The 18,765-nt window shown below is 38.6% G+C and overlaps 1 protein-coding gene across 4 annotated transcripts in view; it reads right to left on the bottom strand.

Moving 5' to 3' along the window:
* exoc3l4 (exocyst complex component 3 like 4) overlaps positions 1–18,765 on the bottom strand; it is a 57,562-nt gene that overhangs the window by 18,523 nt on the left and 20,274 nt on the right. For all 4 annotated transcript variants that reach the window (XM_062968515.1, XM_008115740.2, XM_008115739.2 and 1 more), the window contains 3 exons: positions 14,396–14,515; positions 10,713–10,813; positions 8,456–8,551 (listed from right to left, as the gene is read on the bottom strand). In XM_062968515.1, the coding sequence (XP_062824585.1) occupies positions 8,456–8,551; positions 10,713–10,813; positions 14,396–14,515 (317 nt within the window). The remainder of the gene's footprint in view (positions 1–8,455; positions 8,552–10,712; positions 10,814–14,395; positions 14,516–18,765) is intronic.

Raw genomic sequence — 18,765 nt, 5'->3', positions numbered from 1 at the left:
ATGTTCAAACAGCTGCAAAAAAGAGTACAAAAATTCTTTGACTGTACCCTTTAAGACGGAAAGTGAGAGTGCTGCCAATCCTAAAGTCATTTCTCAAAGAATGCTGTCATGGCAGGGAGAAGTGTAGCTAATGAACTCATTTGGATGTATTAATAATATTTGCCCTTTCATTCCACACTATTAAGAATATAAAGGCAGAATAATTATCCTGTTGAATCAGCCCAAATTCCATCTAAATTGCCTCCTTCCTATTTTCTTTGTTCAAGTAGCATTTCACTTCAAGAATTAGGATAGAAAAATTAATTTCCAATGTCATGCTGTTTGTAATTTTATCATTATTTCCATCTGGAGGTTGTGTGTTTGTTGTTTTGTTTCCTACATGAAAGCATTCAGATTTGCACCTTATATCTAAACTGGTATTTCCTAACAATCTGTTTGTGCTGTTATCAGCATGCCAATGAGCGATGAAATGATTTAAATATTTCCTACAATCTTTTCCCTAAGTAACTCACCAGCCTTCTAGAAGGGCCCATAATCTTCAAAAACCCATAAACATACAGTCAGGAAACATACAGAATGAAACTAATCAGGCATGTCATGTGCACTTCAGGGGAAAATGCAATTGAAAAAGGAAGTATTACGGGAAAAGGTCTCTGTGAGTCTTGAAAGTAAAAACACAGGGATTTAGTCAATCTCCTAGAAAAAAAGGAGATTTCCAAGGAAAAAGATTCAGAAATGCTGGGGAGGTGCATAAGGCAGTAAATCAGGGATTACCAGTATTCCCGTTAATAGTTCAGAGTTCTGCAAATACAGGTATGTGATTGATTTAGGAATGGTGTAGAAGTAATTGCTAAGTTATGCCAAGACCAGATTCCCCATAGCACTTGAAACCTCCAACAGTTTACTACTGGCAGGAGATCTTTTTGTTCATGCTGCGTACTGGTAAACCATTTCTAATCATCTTGAAAACAATCCAAACAGGAATAAACAGTTTGGATAGATTGTGTATTAGAAATGATAAAGGTTTCGGTCAGTAACCATAGAGGCTTTAATTTATGTTCCACTGATCACAAGATACCAGACATTTCCTCTCTAACCTTTGTTATAGGCGTAGTTCCATAATTTCTTCACATGCAGAGACAGAGAGAGATGGGGTGGTGTGCATCTACACTATTGAATCTGACATTACTTTAACTGCCACGTAAAGTCATACAGAACTACCTTACATCTACAGTGTAGATGCAGCAATGCTTCTTGAATAAAAAGCAATAAGTAAAGGTAAAGGTTTATACCTGACATTAAGTCTAGTCGCGTTCATCTACATTTCTGAGCCAAGGAGTAAGTGTTGTCCGTAGAGATCTCCAAGGTCATGACTGCATGGAGTGCCGTTACCTTCTTGTTGGAGCGGTACCTATTAATCTACTCACATTTGCATGTTTTCAAACTGCTAGGTGGGCAGAAGCTGGGGCTAACAGCGAGAGTTCACCCCACTCACCGGATTCAAACCGCTGACCTTTCAGTCAGCAAGTTCAGCAGCTCAGCATTTCAATCTGCTGCCCCACCAGGGGCTCCTAAAAAGCAATACAATGTGTGTGTGTGTGTGTGTATACACAAACACACACACACACAGACAAACTTTTAGGTTCCTTTTCCTTATTCATTTCAGAACCTTTCAAAGGATGGTGGGAGCTGTAGTTCAACATTTTTGGGGGACCAGGCATGTCTTACATTTGTCAAAGGAAGGGAAAAAAAGCCAGGGATTTCATATTGCTTTGCCAACAGCAGCTACTGACATTTTACATCCACCTGAAGTTTTGGAGAAGGGAGCATATGCGGTCTGGGCCTGAATTGGCTAGTATGTCGAAACCAATTTCAAACTACAGAATCCATGACAATTAACACTAGACTTTAACTAAACTCAAAGAGGGAAATTGGCTCAAGGTGTAATGCTTTGCAAACAGATGTCCCAATGGGTTGGATAAACTTACAAATTTAGCTTTTATGCTGTACTTCTGTCAACATGTCTCTGGCCAAACTGCATTGTCCTGTATCAACCCATCTAAATGTTTCCTTCAAAGATGTAACAGCTCCGTTAAATTGGCATCACGCCAAGATCTTGTTCCCTGTCCTGTTTTCTCCTTCCTGGCCCATCCTGTTTCTTGCGCTAAATTTCTCCACCCTCTTATACCACAACTTAGCATTATGACTAACTTAAATTAACTGTGGTTGATTATGCTGTCTTTCACACTGCACAAATGTATCAAAATTTATCACAAGGAGGGGGCCAGTCTGGCTGGATTTCCAGAGTTGTTGGGCAGCCACCGAGAAGGAAGGCCCGTCCTCTCGTTTCCACCAACTGAGCATGAGACGTAGGTGGGACCAAGATAAGGGCGTCTTCTGAAGATCTCAGGGACCAGGCAGATTTCTACAATGGGATGCAATCATCCCAATAGCCTGGACCTGAACCATATAGGGCTTTAAAGGTCATAACCAGCACTTTGAATTGTGCCCAGAAAGAGACTGTCAGCCAGTGAATAGGGGGGTTGTCAATTACCACAAGGATCCCTGGTGGCTAAGTGTGTTAAAGCACTGAGCTGCTGATCTTGCAGACCAATAGGTCCCAGGTTCAAATCCCGGGAGCGGAGTGAGCGCCCGCTGCTAGCTCCAGCTTCTGCCAGCCTAGCAGTTCGAAAACATGCCAATGTGAGTAGATCAATAGGTACCGCTCCGGCGGGAAGGTAACGGCGCTCCATGCAGTCATGCCAGCCACATGACCTTGGAGGTGTCTACGGACAACGCCGGCTCTTTGGCTTAGAAATGGAGATGAGCACCAACCCCCAGAGTCAGACATGACTGGACTTAACGTCAGTAGAAACCTTTACCTTTACCTTTACCTTTACCATTACCTGTAGCCAGCCCGTTAGCAGCCTGGCTGCAGCTTTTTAGACCAGCTGAAGTTTACTAGCACTCTTCAGAGGCACCCCCACAAAGAGCACCATACAGTAATCCAGACAAGCTGTAACTAAGGCATTCCTATAGATAGGAATCTAGCTTTAGAAACACAAGTCCACACCCTTAAGTCTGCTTAAGTGGCACAATTGTACTAAATTTGCATCAGTCACACAACAATACAGGAAGAACAAAGAGGATATGAGCAAAATTCTTTGTTCTCTTATGACTTTTCATCTTACAGGTTTTATTTTAGGAAGTGAGTAACTCATCCATAGATTCTCGACTGGGATAAGCCAGAGTTTCTGCAGTGCCCTGCTCTCCAGCACCACAGACCTCTGTTATTTGGGATATTTGACTGGCTTTTAAGGTGGATTTCAGATCAGGAGTCAGATCCTCTGGTCCTTCCATCAACATAATTTCTTTGCTGATGTATGTCTCAACAATCAGACTGAAGCTGCAAGGCCATTCAATGCTAATCAAAGTGCCCAATTGCACCATTCACACATGCTTCAAGCAGACAAGAGTTCTTTCTCCCACTCTGGAGCTTCCACAGATATATAAACCCCACTTGCATGGTTTTCCAACAGACCTCACAACCTCTGAGGATGCCTGCCATAGATGTGGGAAAAATATTAGGAGAGAATGCTTCTGGAACATCACCATACAGCCTGGAAAACTCACAGCAACCCAGTGATTCTGGCCATGAAAACCTTTGACAACACACTAAGTTACAACTACCAGTAATAACCAATCATCTCACAAAAATAGTTAGGCCAGACAGATGTCTTTCCCTAATGAGGGAGGATCTGAAGTGGTGTAGAGCTCAGCTTATCTTCTAGTTTGATCCCCCAAATGAAACAACAGTCTGATTCAACATAAGGCAAGTTCCTCCATTCCTTAGCTATTCAGATAGTTCTAACCGAGACAATCCACAAGAGGCCACTAGAGTCTGTTCTGTGGCAGAGTGATTGATGCTGTCACGTTCAGCATCACTTTCCCTTTTTGAAGTACGCTAAAGACAGCCAGTTCCTTGGCCACTGCCCATGTAGGGACAGAAAACTATCATAAGTGTTTCCAGCTCTGATAAACGCAGCATGCACCCTAAACATCTGGCCTTTCCAGAGAACTCCATAGATTAAATGTGTATGATTCAACGATGTCAAAACAGCAAACTTAGAAGAAATAAAAACAGCTTTGACACAACAGTTACATGTTTATTTGAGGAAACCTATTTCTGCACAGTGTGAATTCTTAGTGTATATTTGATTAAATGTTTTTCTAACAACAACTGCTTAGATCTCATTATCAGGACAAATGTGTTATGAAAGAGTTGGATTTCTCAGCTACAGCCTTTCCTTTCTTGCTAATTACTTGATGTACCGTGCCATCTAGAGGTGATATAATGCCAGGACTTAAAATAAATTCTAAAAGCATAATCCCAGATTCTGCATTCAAGAATTCAGCCACTGTATAAAATAGGACTTGAGCATTCACACATTGTGTGTATGATATACAGTAGAGTCTCACTTATCCAACATAAACGGGCCGGCAGAATGTCGGATAAGTGAATATGTTGGATAATAAGGAGAGATGAAGAAAAAGCCCATTAAACATCAAAATAGGTTATGATTTTACAAATTAAGCACCAAAACATCATGTTATACAACAAATTTGACAGAAAAAGTAGTTCATTACACATTAATGCTATGTAGTAATTACTGTATTTACAAATTTAGCACCAAAATATCATGATATATTGAAAACATTGACTACAAAAATGCGTTGGATAATCCAGAACGTTGGATAAGTGAGACTCTACTGTGTGTGTGTGTGTGTGTGTGTATATATATATATATACACACACACACACACACACACACACCAGTAGAGTCTCACTTATCCAAGCCTCACTTATCCAAGCTTCTGGGTTGTCCAAGCCATTTTTGTAGTCAATGTTTTCAATATATCATGATATTTTGGTGCTAAATTCATAAATACAGTAATTACAACATAACATTACTGCGTATTGAACTACTTTTTCTGTCAAATTTGTTGTATAACATGATGTTTTGGTGCTTAATTTGTAAAATCATAACCTAATTTGATGTTTAATAGGCTTTTCCTTAATCCCTCCTTATTATCCAAGATATTCACTTATCCAAGCTTCTGCTGGCCCATTTAGCTTGGATAAGTGAGACTCTACTGTGTGTGTGTGTATATGTGTGTGTGTGTGTGTGTGTATATATATATATATATATATATATATATATATATATATATATATATATCCCCACTCTGGGTAGGTAGAGAAATGTATTTCCTGGTCAAGAGTTGTTGTAGAGATGAAATAATACCTACTGAAAGAGAGAGGGACTCAGAAATACATCTTCAGATATTTTTTGAAATTTTTTAATCGTGTCAGAAGCAACTTGAGAACTTACTGTAAGTCGCTTCTGGTGTGAGAGAATTGGCCGTCTACAGAGACATTGTTCAGGAAATGCGTTACCATCCTGCTGGGAGGGTTCTCTCATGTCCCCACAAGCTAGAGCTGACAGATGGGAGCTCACCCCATCTTGCAGATTTGAACCGGCAACCTTCAGGTCAGCAACCCAACCTTAAGGTCAGCTGTTCAGACGGCACAAGGATGTAACCCATTGCGCCACCGCGGTCCAAATAATAATACAAAGTAAGAACCATTCGATGAGATCAGACGAAAGAGTATCTCAGAGGTAGCCATCCTGGTACCCTGAGATATTTTGGACCAGTAGGACTATCATTATTGTCCATTGGGCATCCTGTTTGGCGTATTAGGAGTTGTTGCACAAACATCTGGAAGGCAGATGTTCCCCATGAACTGCCATGCAGAGGCATGCTGCTATGATGGCATGAGCCTGAACGTAACTTGCCATCTTATAACCATGCATTTATGAGCTTGTACGTGAATGGTGCACCAAAAAAGTGTTCCATAAATGTAAATTTGAAAAATGTAAATCAAAATATATACACATTTTAAAGGCATGAGCAAAAGAACATTAGTCTACAGAGGGAAATCCATGTTTTCGAAATGCACACAGAATGCATACTTTTAGAATGATGCACATGGTAAGCAATACAATTTAGTCTCCCTTATCCAGCAATTCAACATTTGAAAGACTCCAAAAACTGAAACTTTTTGCCACCAGCTGCCTATTTCTGCATTTGGGGAAAGTATGCAGACAACCCTCGAAGAAAAACTCAGCAAGTATTTGATGTGTTAGTAGTCATTCCCCCATCTCTCATTCTTTATGCACATATATTTATTCATAAACTGAAAAAAACCAACATCTGAAAATCTCTGACTGGAATAATTTCAGATAAGGGAGTGTCCATCTGTGTATATTTCTGTGCAAAAGAGGGGGGAAAGCCTTAAAGCTGGAATCCTGAGAACCATCGGGAACTGTAGTTTTGTTTGTTTGCACACTTCTGATAGCCTTAATCCTCTATACATTCATCTAATCCTCTTCTAAAACTTGTTCAGCTGGTGAAACAGAACCACGCCTAGTGGGAACATTTCAATTGTTTGAATTTGTAGTGTTTAGAGACACAAGTGAGAGCTGGAAACAGAGTCCAAACCAATATATCTTTTTCAGTGACATATACTGAAGAGTCCTGCTTATCCAACATAAACGGGCTGGCAGAACGTTGGATATGCAAAAATGTTGGATAATAAGGAGGGATTAAGGAAAAGCCTATTAAACGTCAAATTACATCATGATTTTACAAATTAAGCATGAAAACATAATGTTTTATAACAAATCGACAGAAAAAGCAGTTCAATATATGGTAACGTTATGTAGTAATTACTGTATTTACGAATTTAGCATCAAAACATCATAATGTATTGAAAACATTGACTATAAAAACATTGACTTCCAAAAGGCAAACTACGTTGGATAATACAGAATGTTGGATAAGCAAAGGTTGGATAAGTGAGACTCTACTGTATATGGAGGAGGCGTATCAGCATGGGGCAGCATTTACCAGCTGAAAGGACACTTTCCTCTGTTATTGTCTAGAAAGGAAGTCGGGCAACTTATTTTCAGTTGATGTATCTGTGTGCAGTGAGCGTCAGTGTGGAGTAGAGGTTGAGGATCAAACTAAGAGTACACTTACATAGCAGAATTAATGTCATTTGACATGACTTTAACTGCCGTGGCTCAATTCTACGCGATCCTGGGAGTTGTAGTTTGTTGAGGCACCAGAACTTTTTCGCAAGGAATGCTAAAGATCTTAGTAAAACTGCAAATCCCAGGGTTCCATAGCATTGAACCATGACAGTTTAGGTTGTCAAATTGCATTAACTCTGCAGTGTAGATGTACTCTAGGACTCCTCCTTCAGCCATGGAAACCTAGGTTCAGTCATATTCTCTTATCCTAAGAGAAAGCAATGGCAAAGTTACATCTTCTAAGGTGGAGCCCCAGGTGGCACAATGGGTTAAACCCTTGTGCCGGCAGAACTGCTGACTGATATGTCGGCTGTTTGAATCTGGGGAGAGCGGGTGAGCCCCCTCTATCAGCTCCAGCTCCATGCGGGGACATGAGAGAAGCCTCCCACAAGGATGGCAAAATATCAAACATTTGGGCATCCCCTGTGCAACATCCTTGCAGACGGCCAAATATCTCACACCAGAAGCGACTTGCAGTTTCTCAAGTTGCTCCTGACATGAAAAAATATCATCTAAGGTGGCAATTAGTCTACAGTTTTATGATTAATTTTTGAAAAAAATATTTTAAAATTAGTCTACTGTCTAGTTACTCACACTATAAAAAAACCCCAATTACCATATATACTCAAGTATAAGCCGACCCGAATATAAGCCGAGGCACTTAATTTTACCACAAAAAAACTGGGAAAACATTGACTCCACTATAAGCTGAGATACCAATAAAATTACATTAATTGAGGCATCAGTAGTTTAAATGTTTTTGAATCTTTACATCAAACTGTAATTTAAGATATGACTGTTCAACTCTGATTAAATTATTATTTTCATCTTCTTCAATGTAAATGTGCTTATGTATCCTTTTAATAATAATAGAGAAAAATAATAAACATATTAATAATAATAAGAATAGAGTAAAATAAATGTAAAAGTAACAACAATAATAGAGTAAAATAATAAATGTAATAATAATAATTGAGTAAAATAATAAATGTAACAATATCAATAATAATAGAGAAAAATAATAAATATACCATATATACTTGAGTATAAGCCGACCTGAATATAAGCCCACCAGGACCCTCACCCAAGTATGAGCTGAGGAGGTTTTTTTTCAGTCCTAAAAAAGGGCTGAAAAACTAGGCTTATACTCGAGTATATACAGTACTTTAAGCTTTGAACTGGATTATACAGCAGTGCGGATTCATATAATCCAGTTCAAAGAAAATGCGTACTGTATTTATTGTTTGCTTTAGCAACAATCTGTTGAGTTGGAAACAAGATTCAAACAGCAAATTTACCTCAAGTCATGGAAGTTGTTAATATGGGCCACCATCACTGATACAAACCGGGGACTATCTGTAAAGTTCTGCCATTCCAGAAATGTTCTCCCAAAACTGTAACAGAAACATTTATTTAAAATGACTCACAATCTATCATAAACAAAGCAAATTATGTATCACTATAGCACAGGCATGGGCAAACATGGGCAAACTTTGGCCCTACCGGCTGTTAGGAATTGTGGGAGTTGAAGTCCAAAACACCTGGAGGGCCCAAGTTTGCCTATGCCTGCTATAGCATCATTGTACTTTGCATTTAAATTTTTCACATTTCAGAGAAATGATATGCAATATGCATAAAACTAGAAAAAGGCAAAGTTTCCCAACCTAATATAACACAAAAATGAAGATACAATTCAGAGTTCATTAAAAAATACTATTTTTCAACATCTCTGAGAATTCTATAATTCAAAAGTGTAGTTACATGAACCATCTTTAGAAGGAAATGTCTCTTTTAAACATTAAGGTTTTATTATAGCTATTCAAAATATAATGTGTTTTAGATTTCTCTAAAGCTCTTTTAATATATCAGAGGTTAATCACACCAAAAATCCAAATTAAAAGTAGAATTCCAGACACGGAAATTCAGCCTGTTTCATTAATTCAATTGCGCCTTTGTAACCTCAGCCACATTTCAAAAACGATATGTTCATTGATTGCTCCAAGCTTTCCGGATTGTATGGCCATGTTCCAAAAGCATTTTCTCCTGACATTTAGCCCACATCTATGGCAGGCATCCTCAGAGGTTGTGAGGTCTGTTGGAAACTAGGCAAGTGGGGTTTATATATCTGTGGAATGTCTCGGGTGGGAGGAAGAACTCTTGTGTGTTGGAGGCAAGTGTGAATGTTGTAATTGGCCACCTTGATCAGCATTGAATATCCTTGCAGCTTCAAAGCCTGGCTGCTTCCTGCCTGGGGGATCCTTTGTTGGGAGATGTTAGTTGGCCCTGATCGTTTCCTGTCTGGAATTCCCCTGTTTTATTATTGTTGTTCTTTATTTACTGTCCTGGTAGCCAGATTTTTCTGACAGTTGTTCTTTATTTATTGTCCTGATTCTGGCCATGAAAGCCTTTGATAACACATCGATATGTTCATGATCCAGATGAGTAATTTCCTTTTATTCCACCATGCTTTATAAGGTAGAGTATTAACAGTAAAGTACATACTTCTCTCAGCTCTTTTGGGGCTATATTCCAAAGTTCAAGGCAAATTTATTTTGGTTTCATTTTGGATGGGATTATTATTATTATTATTATTATATTGCTTTTTTTCTAAAAGAGTCTCAAATTATGAACAGTGGCAAAAACAATACAATATACATTTTATCTGTAAACATAGAATTAAACTTACTACTATTTACTCTGAATATGCCTAAGCTTTCATGAGCATACCTCTTTCTATGTCTAAGTTCCATTTAGGGAAAACCAATAAAATGTAATAATTTAATTTAAAAAAGAATTTTTTTGAAAGAGATTGGAGAAAAATGGCAGGTGTTTAAAACAGATTTTTTTTAAAAAAAGAAATGGGTTAAGCAGTGCTGTGTGCTTTTAACTAAGTGGTTTTAATAGCTTTTATAGTTTAAAGGGCCACGGCTAGCACAGCAGGTTAAACTGCCAGCTACAGAAGATCTTGCCAAACTGAAGTTTAACAGTTCAAGCTGCGGGCGGGGTGAGCTCCCACCGTCAGCCTAGCTTCTGCCTATCTAACAGCTGGAAAACAGCAATGGGAGTAGATAAATAGGTACTGCTTTAGTGGGGAAGTTAAAGGCACCCCTTAAAAACATGCTGGTGGTTCAATCGACAGGCTCCTCAGCATGGAAGAATGGAACAATATCACCTCCCCATGGCCAAGTCAAGCACAGCCTCCAGATGCCAGAAATGAAAGGAGGGAAGCCTGGCTCTGTTTACGTATTGTCTGTCTCTGCCAATTGTATAATGGCATTGCATGTTTGTCATATATATGCACTCGAGGAGACAGAATGGAATATAAATAACGTATATTATAAAATTGCATTTTATTATTTTACTGAAGGGTGAATTGTTTTAATACGATAATTCTATTTAATATTCCCTTGTTATATGTTCTTGATTGTATTGTTCTTTTTAAATTGTGAGTCCCCTTGAGTTCCAATTGGAATAAAAGCAAGATACAACAACAACAACAACAACAACAACAACAACAACAACTGTAATAATAATAGTGGCAACAGTAATAATTACCCTGGTAAGAAATCTGTCACTTCTTTTACAGAGATTTCAAGAACTTCCCTTTCCAGCTTTTGGCAAATGCTTCCAGCCTCTTTCACATGTTCGCCAATGAACTGCAGAAAAGGGGGACAAAGAATTTAACAGATGCAAAAACAAGAATAGTGCTTACTACATTAATATAGTATTGGTTGATATGAGTACAAAAGATAGATCCACTTTCTGGAACACATTTTTGTAGGAAAAGTGGAGACTTGCATTGCAAGAGAACAGAACCTTCCTGCGTGAAACAAGCTATAGGTGAAGGACCTTTTCATGCCACACTTTAAATGTCATTGGCAACATCCTATAGAACCTGGGAGTTTGGTGAGACATTAGAAATTTTTGGCTGAGTATTCTAAATGCCTCTTCCTAAACTGTGTTTTATAGATTATAACAAAGCCTTTGACTGTATACATCAAGAAAAAATCTGGATAGCTCTTAAAGAAATTGGTGTGCTGAACATTTGATTATCCGGATGCATATCCTGTATTCTGGACCAGAGGCAATGGATAGGACTGAATATGGAGAAATGTAATAGTTTCCAGTTGGCAAGCAGGTCTGGCAAGACTGGATTTTAGCACCCAATTTAAAAAATTTGCATGCTAAACATATCATATGTAAAGCAGGATTAGACTCAGAGGAAGGAGGCATGAAATTGGAGGAAGGAGCATCAACTACAAGCAGAAAATAGGAAAGGCTTGGAATGATTAGTGAAGAAAAGTCAAGGAAGGAAGTGCAAAGGGAGGTTTACAGTTGAACACTAAGAAAACAGAAATAATGACCTTAGATCATTAACATCACTTTAAAGTAAATGATGAAGACATTGAAATAGTTCCAGATTTCCTCTACTTTGGCTCAATCATGAATCAGCCTGGAGATAGCAGGAGAAAATTAAAAAGAAGAAGAGAGGCACATCTACACTGACCACTTACATCAGTTGGGAACCAGTTTGGCAGAATCCTGTTTTGCTTTGCCAATGATTAGACAGAAACAAGTTTGTTGCATGCTTTGGTGGTGTGTGTATTTTGTAGATACTGCAGTTGGAAGTTGCTTTTCAACTGCATTATATAGTTAGCGTAGATATGCCTTAGGACTTGGAAGGGCAGCTATGAAGAAACTAGAACCAATACTGAAGTATCAAGCTATATCACTGAATGCTAAAGTTGTCCATGCCACAGTATTTCCAAGTTCTATGTATGTTTGTGAGAGACGGATAGCGACAAACGTTGATTGGAAGAAATTAATCTCCTTTCAAACATGACACTGGAGAAGAGTTCCTAGAGCATATCACACCTGAATTCTCCTGAAAAGTTGAGAATATCTTACTTTTGATATGTCATAAAAGACATGACTCACTAGAAAAGACAATAATACTTGCTAAAGTAGAAGACAGCAGTAGGAAGAAAGGAAAAAGGCATTCCAGATGGGTTGGATTCAGTCAAGGAATCAGCAAGACTAGAGCAGGGCTGTTGATGACAGGGTGGCTAAATGATCTTTCATTCAACCTATTTAAAAAGTGAGCAGCAATTCACTTTTTAAATAGGTTGCAAGCAGGTTGCAAACTGGAAACCCATTTCTTGTTTCAAAACAAGAAGTCATCTTCTGACCCATTCTGCCCCTCTTCTTCCGGCCATTCTTAGCATTTTTAGTGGCCCATGCAAATCCCGGGGCAGAAGATTGCCAAAGAATTCTGTCAGAATCACTCATGTCTTCTTTGGACAGATTTCTTTTAGTTTACTTTGTTTTGAGAACATCCTGTCTTTCTCCCAATGTGAGGATCCAATCAGCTTACTGTATGTTAAAACAAAATAGCTAAAATAATATTTAGTATACATGTTTTTAAAATTAAGCAATCAGGGAATGGAGATCCGAAACTGTAGCTTTTGGCAACTTGCTCCTTCTTGATGCAAAGCTTTGCTGAAATTAGAACTGAATTTTTGTAAAAGTAAGATTACTAATAGGCATAACTGAACTTGAAAAATAACACAATGACATCCATAACCTTTCGAACTGACATGAAAAGCAATTTGAACTGAATATTCAATGGGGAAGAGGTGTTCATTGCTATCTGTCTGACTGTCTATCAAAATGTGTATTATATATCAAAAACAAATTCTTTAGAACATAGGAAGATGTCTTATGTTTAGTCAGACCACAGGTCTAGTTAGCCTATAATGTCAAGTTTGACGGACAGGCTCTACACTGTAGAGTTAATGCAGTTTGAGACCACTTTAACTTCCATGGCCCAATGCTATGGAATCATGGGAGTCCTGGTTTTACTAGTCTTTATTATTCTCTATCAAAAAGTGCTTTGCTTCACTAAACTACAAATCCCAGGATTTCATAGTATTGAGCCATTGCAATTTAAGTGGTGTCTAACTGCATTAATTCTACAGAGTAGATGCATCTACTCATTCACTCTCTTTTGGATCCCCTCCTCTGTGTTAAATTAAATGGATCTGAGGAAATCAAGATACATTTTATGCTAAGTCACACTGGTTCTCTGGTAAACTGGCTGGGATTTCTGGGTGTTGTAGGCCAAAACATCTGGGGACCACTGTGCTAAGAACATTAGGAGAAGTCCTACTAGTTTAGGTTCAATCAGTCCACAGGTGGTGCGTCTGGAGACTAATAACCATCATTATTGGCCACCAAAATAAAGCGGAAAATCACACTGCCAATTGTTGGAAACAAATCACAAAAACCATTGAAAATTAGTAATTCTTTTAGTAACTTGGCAAATTGCTGTTGAAATTCAGTAGCATAATTTGCTACCAGATTTCAGTGGTATATATGGGTTTGAAGCCTTGGGAGCCCCGTAACGAGATCTGGGCCAAATGTAAAGAATAGATCACAATGTGCTTACCCCCAATTTTAACATATTTTCCCTCCAAATAATAAAGCTTCCAGGGAGCCCCACGACCAACACATGCAGACAATGATTGGGTGGCCCTATAAAGCATGCAACATACCTTCTAATACAATCTGCAACTGCTTTCTTGGTTATTGAAAATGTATTATAATTCCATGAAAGAGAAACAAAGTGTGTGCTGCTCACATATATAAATATACCTTCCCACCTAAACACTTTTTCTCTCTCCACTACCTTGAGATCCTTTTCTGGTGTTATTTAATTGAAATGACTCAGCCCCCTGAATACTGTGAAAATTAAGTCCTTCTGGCTTCATTATTTCTCAGTCCCTCCAACTAGCAGGCACTTTTGTTTCCTTCTTACTGTTTAAATGTGGGTGGCCTTCATTCTGGCTGTAGTCTCTTTTTCCTTCTTCTTTTTCTCTTTTTGAGGTTGCCATATAGGCCTGGAAGCAAGTGGATTTTACCCCCATTAAATACCTTTTCTAATAATCTGTTATTTTCTATCAAAAATGAAATGAAAAAAAAATCAAATGCCTATTATGTCTGTGACACAATTGACAGCAGGCTTAATTTGTACCTAGGAAGCAAGTGGTGGCACTGGTAAAAAGTGGTAATAAACTCCATTTTGCTAATACTCTCTACAAGTACGTGACTAACATAAATTAGCACAGTGGGTGACACCTACATACCAGAAGGTAATTTTTCCGTTTCCTTGGAATCAAAGAAAAGGCATGTACTATACACATACACACACACACACACACACACACACAGGCAAATACCTGCTGAATATCATAGGAGAGGAAAGACTCGTATGGGCTTTTCTGAGCTTCCGGCTGTTCTTTATTCCACTTTTCAGTCTCCAGGCGCTGAATATTCTCCAGATAGTCCTTTATTTTCCACTAAATGTTAAGATAAAAGCAAATGATGAAGCTCAGCATTATCACATACTGTATGCATATACAGTAGAGCAGGGGTCCCCAAACTAAGGTCCGGGGGCCGGATGCGGCCCTCCGAGGTCATTTACCTGGCCCCTGCCCTCAGTTTTATAATATAATATATTGTATATACATATAATATTGATAATATTATTATAATGTAATACAATATAACACTAATAATAATACCATATAATAATATTAATTATATATTCTATATTACATATAATAATATTACTAATAATATTACAGTACAGTGGTATAGTTCAATATAGTAATATATAATCTAATATTGTGCTATGCTAATAATATAATATATTGTATGTACATTTAATTTGTAAGCCACTCTGAATCCCCTTTGGGGTGAGAAGGGTGTGATACAAATGTAGTAAATAAATGCAGTAAATAAATAATTAATAAATAAATACATTTTAGACTTAGGCTCGCCCAAAGTCTGAAATGACTTGAAGGCACACAACAACAACAACAACAACAATCCTAATTAACTTGACTATCTCATTGGCCAGAAGCAGGTGCACACTTCCCATTGAAATTCTGATAAATGTATGTTGAGTTAAAATTGTTTTTATTTTTAAATATTGTATTGTTCTTTTATTGTTCTTGTTGTTGTTGTTTTTGCACTACAAATAAGATATGTGCAGTGTGCATCGGAATTTGTTTGCATTTTTTTTCAGATGATAATCTGGCCCCTCAACAGTCTGAAGGATTGTGGACCGGCCCTCGGATTAAAAAGTTTGAGGACCCCTGCAGTAGAGTCTCACTTATCCAACATAAACAGGTTGGCAGAACTTTGGATAAGCGAATATGTTGGATAATAAGGAGGGATTAAGGAAAAGTCTATTAAAAGTCAAATTAGATTATGATTTTACAAATTAAGCACCAAAACATCATGTTATACAACAAATCTGACAGAAAAAGCAGTTCAATGCGCAGTAATGCTATGTAGTAATTACTGTATTTACGAATTTAGCACCAAATATCACAATGTATTGAAAACATTGACTACAAAAATGCGTTGGATAATCCAGAATGTTGGATAAGCGAGTGTTGGATAAGTGAGACTCTACTGTATTTATGTCCTTAGTATGTATGCTTATCTTTGTTCCTATCTGTATTCAGTTTTTCTTCCACATTTGTGGTTTTGGCCTTTGTGGATGTGATCATTCATAAATTTGATTAAAGTATTCTCCTGAGGAATTTCTAGTCCTCCAGTGTGACTCTATAGAATTATGATGAAGGACCTTGAGATATTTAGTAAGAACACACCTCTAGAAATCTCTACATCCTCTATTGTTTTTCAGATTGCAGAAAAAGAAGCAATTATTTTTACCTCTGGCCACTGGTGTAAGAATGCTAATATGAGTTGAATTTATTTGAAATGCTTGGGACAAGCAATGCTTTGGATTTTTTTCTTATTTTGGAATACCAGTTTTTGCAATAATATACCGTTCATAAATGCCTGTTGGCAGCATTTGGCTCAAATGGCCTAGCTACTGGATGTAGTGGCCATTCCCAAATCAATGCATGAAAAGCATTTGTAGGAATACTACAAAGAATTGAAAAATAGTGGGGAAGATACAAAGAAAAGACATAAGTACAAAGTCTCAAGAGTGCGGTGTAGTGGTTTGAGCACTGGATTAGGATTTGAATCTCTGCTCCTATGATATATTCACTTTAGGGTCATCATAAATTGGAAATGACTTAAAGGCATACAACAAAAAGAAAGTCTCAACTGACCTTAATGGATAACTTTGGAACATGGACTTTTTTCAGGCTAACCAAATCTGGAGGAGGACTATAACTGTGTGTTTCTATTCATTGCATGTAGAATCCCCCTCACCACCACAAAGGATCAGGTTGACAAGGCATATATATCTGTTGCATCTTATTTTATTCCTTCAGTTGGAATAGTTCCCATGTTTACCTCATTTTTAGCCCCTTACCTATGATCATAGTCTCAGGTGCCTTTCTTGACTTCATTCCTCAATGTATGCACTTTATGGCCCAGTCATTTTTGTGTGTTTTTCATGCTTTTATTCAATCTATGTTTTATTGATACATTTTATTGATATGTTTTATTGATCTGTTTTACTTTGACGTGTTTTACTATGTCTGTTATTTTTGGGCTTGGCCCCATGTAAGCCGCCCCAAGTCCCTTCGGGGAGATGGTGGCGGGGTATAAAAATAAAGTTGTTGTTGTTGTTGTTGTTGTTGTTGTTGTTAGGCACTCTGGACTGCTAATCAAAGCAGACCAGGGCTGGAGAACCTCTGTCCCTTGAGATGATCTGGACTTCAGTTTTCTTATCTTTAGTCATGCTAGATGGACCTAATGGGAGTTGAAGTCCAAAGCATCGGGAGGTCCAAAGGTCTCCCACACCTACAGTGGATAGACTTATCAGAACTAAAGCCAGCACTGATCAAAAGGCAGCTTCTCATGTTTCTGTGTCTTAAGAGCTGTTGCTAGGAGACACGTTGAGAGAGAAATATTAATGAATGGAAACTATTCTAGCACAACCAAGAAGTAGAACCCAACTTGGAGCTTTCAAGAAAAAGAGAAAAGCTCAGTTTGCAACATTCTCTATGGAATTATATGCAGTGAAACTCCTGTTCAGGCATTCGGTATCTCTGGCTACTAATCACATGAAGGGGATTTTGAGAAGGCAACTGGCTCACCCTGTCTCCTGGAAAATGATGCACTTGACACCGTGCCTCTGGCCACACACAATCTGTATTGATCTAAAAAGTGTGTGCTTGCGTAGTTCTGTGCACATTAGCGAGGCAGTGAATCCACTATGGAATTTAGTCCAAACCTTAGAATAGTGATCCAAGGTTCTGAATCAACTGATGAAACAGAGTGCTGCATTTTGGACAAAACCTTTAAAATCAGACAGAGTAAAATTAGTGTCCTAGGATGCTTTTACCCTGTCTTGAGGATGGAGCCCCATGCTAGCTATTACACGACGATGTGTGACTTCTGGAGGAGGCCTTTTCCCCAACCAGGGTGAAAATGATGTTGGAGGCTTTCCCAACAATACGGGAGGTTTCCTAGGTCCTCTACAGAATAGTGATACTTCCCACGTCTGATGGGGAAAGCATCACCGAGAGGGAGATGCACAGAGGTAGACAGTTTTGCCCCACTGTCCTTCCCTTTTTGCTGCAATGCCAGGTGAAGCAGGATACTTCACCTGGCCTTTCTGATGAGGTCTTAAAACCTGAACACTCGCTAATATGGAATCCTCCAGCTGCCATTGAATTACATACTTACTGTGTGCTTGTCCGGAGGCATATGTATTGAAGTCCAGTAACTCAGACAAAAGGGAATACAGGGTCATGTATACAGTGCTTTATGGTACAAGACCAGTCCAGAGCATCATGCTCCAGACTTGTTTCAGATCAACCTCACACACTGGGCCCAAGACTGCATCAGCTTCACTGACTGTATCCGTGTCCTTGTGTTGCCGCCACACCGGACAAGAAACTACCTGCTCCTTTGGTTTGTGATCTTCTCCTTCTGGTTGGTTGCTTGGGCACCTATTCTAACCTGAGCAGATGTGGCTGTGATGGTTAGGCTCTTGCAGGGTGCAGCTTGGCTAGTGTAGTACAGTGGAAGGTGAGGACAACCCTGTATTGATCAATGCAGCAGAATGGTAGTAGCAGTGATGTGTGTGTAGACAACGGACTGAGCAAAATGGAACCCAATCCAGCTTTCCACACAGCCATATTGCATATGTACAATGGCATAGTAAAATTCTGTCCCTCATACAAAATGGCAAAATCAAGGTTTGTTTCGTGGAATTTTCAGGAATACTTTCAAGATTGAATCTATGGAAGCAGAATCATTGATATGGGGAAGCAAACTGTAAATGCATCTTTACATACATGAGAAAGGGCCAGATGAGGACACAGATCTTCGTCATTATAATTCCAACCAAAGTGGGTTCCACTTTTACTTCAAAACCAAATTCCTTCTGTATGCAAATGCTCATATTACCAAACAAAATTGCAGACAGCCCTGGTTTGGGTCTGCAAGAGTCATCAAAACTGAGGGAAGATGTGTTACTTGAGGTTACTATAGCTTTGAGAGGAAGCAAGTTCCGATCCTAAATGTGGAATTAAACCACACCTTCCCACCTGTTCCCATCATTAGCAGCCGCTTGAAGTGAAGGGATGGAGTCAGAAGCTTATTCCCCATT

This window comes from Anolis carolinensis, chromosome 1, assembly GCF_035594765.1.
Source record: "Anolis carolinensis isolate JA03-04 chromosome 1, rAnoCar3.1.pri, whole genome shotgun sequence".
Classification (NCBI taxonomy): domain Eukaryota; kingdom Metazoa; phylum Chordata; class Lepidosauria; order Squamata; family Dactyloidae; genus Anolis; species Anolis carolinensis.
The sequence above is the reverse complement of the archived record's forward strand: the minus strand, read 5'-3'. Positions and strand labels throughout refer to the sequence as shown.